Source organism: Merops nubicus, unplaced genomic scaffold (assembly GCF_000691845.1).
Source record: "Merops nubicus isolate BGI_N331 unplaced genomic scaffold, ASM69184v1 scaffold22531, whole genome shotgun sequence".
Taxonomy (NCBI): domain Eukaryota; kingdom Metazoa; phylum Chordata; class Aves; order Coraciiformes; family Meropidae; genus Merops; species Merops nubicus.
The window spans coordinates 13646-16145 of NW_008587929.1; the positions used below are offsets into that span (position 1 = coordinate 13646).

A 2500-nucleotide genomic window follows, 5' to 3' on the forward strand; every position below is an offset into this window, starting at 1 on the left:
GCACGTGTAGGGCTTCTCACCTGAATGAGTCCTCTCGTGACGTTTCAAGGTGTACATGCAAGAAAAAGTCTTACCACACAACGAGCAGGTCGGGACATTGACATCGGTAGCAGGCTTGCTGCGGATCCCGTCCTGCTCTCGAAAGTGCGTGCTTAAATGGATCTGCAGGATGTGGGGGCTAGGAAAGACCTTGTTGCAGAGAGGACACATGAAAATTTGGCCAGCGGGGCTGAGTATGTTGGACACGTAAGGGAGCAAGCTGCTGTCCATGTTGCCCTCCACCTGGACTCTCTCGTTCTCTGGCGTTATCATTTCATCGTCGCTCGCCTTGTCCTCTCTATCTAGCTCCCTCAAGACCGAATCTTCCCTCATCGGAGCCAGGTGGGCCGGCTCGTACTGTACCCTGTTATTAGTGCTCACGCTCTCTTTCACAGTGCTATGTTCCATATCATAGTCATTAGTGCCAACATCACTCTCATCACAGGAAGCCTCTTTCTCCACCTTCACCTGAACCAGGCTGCTTCTAAGCATGTCCTGCGAAGAGAAATAAGAACTGTTCAGATTTTCAACTCCTGAAAGGCTGGACTTGACAGACAGGTCCAGCACGCAGTCAACATCTGCTGAATCCCTCACGGAGGTGACAGACCTCTGGGACAAAGACTCTGTTGAGCTGCAGGGGCTGGCTACTGTTTTTCCAGCTGCTGCCGCGTGCGTCTCTGCCTCTCCGCCAGTCTGGGGAATGCCTGCTGAGTCTGAGGGCAATCTCATCCACATGTTCCCAGGCTCAGCCGCCAAGTCCCTTTTGCTAGGCAGGATGTTCAATTTTTCATCTTCTCCGTCGTCTTCATCGCTGGGCAAGTCTCCTGGCATGTGGCTGCTGCCGTCGGAGAGGCTCTCCACTTTGTCTGAACAACTTGAGGCATCTTCCTCCTTTTTTGTACTGTCTGCCTCCGTGGTTGCTTTCTCTTTCAGCTTCTTTTTGCAGACTTTGACAATGTCATACATGTGGAGATAACTGGCAGCTGCTAGCACGTCTTCAATGGGCAAGTCTTTGAACTGGAGCTTTCCTTCGTACATGAATTCAAGCAGGAGAGCGAAAGCTGGGGCTGTAACAATGTCGCTGTTCAGATGAACAATGTCCCTTTTGTCCAGCTGGTCCTTGTAAAAGAGGTGGAAATACATGCTGCATGAAGCCAGCACAGCTCTGTGCGCTCGGAACTGGGCATCTCCTACCAGAACAGTGCAATCACAAAGAAAACCCTGATGTCTCTGCTCACTCAGACACTGTAGCAAATGTCTACTGTGGTCAGGAAACTCCATACTGTCTTCATAACCTAAAAGCAACGAGATTTTTTTAAATTAAATGTAGGTCGGAATCACGGAACTTACGAATCTAAGTTGCTCCACTCTAAACAACTCGCATTTACATTGCCAGAATCCTGGTACTGACCCCATGAGCAGATTATTTAACGCACACGTACGATGGCAACTCTTCCCCTGATCAACCACTCAGGTTATGATCCCCCTTCCGTGGTCACCAAGTCGTTCTAATAAGCGCCTAGGCACACCGGTAATTTTTTTTCTGAAGTACCACTGCTGTTACTGCTGTTCATAAAATCTGTTCAACAGTTTTTAGTTTTTTTTTTCTTTTAGGGAACTTCCTCCAGATTGGGTCCCTAGGAGGGCAGACCTCCCCCCATTTTTTTTTTTATATACACTAAGTTTGAGAGATGGCAGAAGGGGAGGAAGAAAAAAAACAAACCCAAAACAGATCATCCACCTTGGGTTTTAAAGTCAAAATGTAGTAAGAGGAGAGGTTCTTGCATGAACAAATGCTAAGGTACCCAAATTTGAAGGTCTAACACTCATAAAGTAAAAAAAAATTATTTACAGGTGTCAATTTATATTGATAGCAAAATCAAGGTTTTTAGAAATTTTGTTTGCGTGGCTTTCTTCTTGTATTAAGTACAGTTTCAGGTTTTAAACCTTCTCCATACTGTACAACAGAACATGAACATTTTTTTGCCAATGTGCAGAATTTACAGAAGAAGCTAACAACCAAAATGCCAACGAGCACCGCTTCCCCTATGCAGGACAGAAAATTCCCTCCCCTCCCACACCAGGCAGAGCTTGCAGTACCAAACTTTAAAGAAAAAAAAAAAAAAGTCACTCAACATGAGCATGTGTACATATTTAAAATCAGTATTGAGAGTACTGTTCTTACCCAAGTATTTTTCTATTCACCTTCCTTGATGATAAAGAAAAAAAAAAAAACAAAACTTAAAAAGAAACAGAGAAGTCAAAGCTCAAATGGGAAGTAAAATCTCCTAAAAACCTATCTTAATCTATTCTTCTGTGATTGATAGCAATGCTCTCCCAAACCTTCTAAGCAGACCGTGGCTCTCTAGGCTGGCAGATATTATTGAAAAATCCTCATCCCTCGCAGACCAAGATGTGCTAAAACTTACAACACAACCTCTACTACATTCTGTAAAATACC

The 2500-nt window shown here is 44.8% G+C and overlaps 1 protein-coding gene across 1 annotated transcript in view; it reads right to left on the minus strand.

Annotated features, from left to right (window-relative positions):
- LOC103781399 (zinc finger and BTB domain-containing protein 18-like) overlaps positions 1–2500 on the minus strand; it is a 4440-nt gene that overhangs the window by 817 nt on the left and 1123 nt on the right. The window contains 1 exon segment of the mRNA XM_008949114.1: positions 1–1334. This exon segment is cut by the window's left edge and continues 27 nt beyond it. Within this exon segment, the coding sequence (XP_008947362.1) occupies positions 1–1320 (1320 nt within the window). The 5' untranslated portion in view covers positions 1321–1334.